At 61.1% G+C, this 288-nt stretch overlaps 1 protein-coding gene across 1 annotated transcript; it reads left to right on the forward strand.

Annotated features, from left to right (window-relative positions):
• Positions 1 to 133: 133 nt before the first annotated feature.
• VAMP8 (vesicle-associated membrane protein 8) lies at positions 134 to 277 on the forward strand (the record flags this gene model as incomplete). The annotated part of the gene is made up of 1 exon (XM_009071121.1): positions 134 to 277. A coding segment is annotated over one exon (144 nt), but the record flags the coding sequence as incomplete, so codon positions are not given.
• Positions 278 to 288: the final 11 nt, after the last annotated feature.

Raw genomic sequence — 288 nt, forward strand, 5'->3', positions numbered from 1 at the left:
ATATTTTGGTGGGCACAGGATGCCGAGGGGGGCAGTGAGGTGCCCTCAGGGTGTCAGGGCTGTCCCTGGGGTGGCACTGGGGGCATCAGGGCTGTGCCCAGGGTGGTAGTTTGGGGTGTCCCTGTACCCACAGTCGGAACATTTCCGCACGACGTCGCAGAAAGTCGCTCGACGCTACTGGTGGAAAAATGTGAAGCTGCTGATCATCCTCGGCCTGGTGGGCACCATCGTCCTCATCCTCATCATCCTCCTGGCCACTGGCACCATCCCCACCTAGTGCCACTCTGC

Source organism: Acanthisitta chloris, unplaced genomic scaffold, assembly GCF_000695815.1.
Source record: "Acanthisitta chloris isolate BGI_N310 unplaced genomic scaffold, ASM69581v1 scaffold36713, whole genome shotgun sequence".
Taxonomy (NCBI): Eukaryota; Metazoa; Chordata; class Aves; order Passeriformes; family Acanthisittidae; genus Acanthisitta; species Acanthisitta chloris.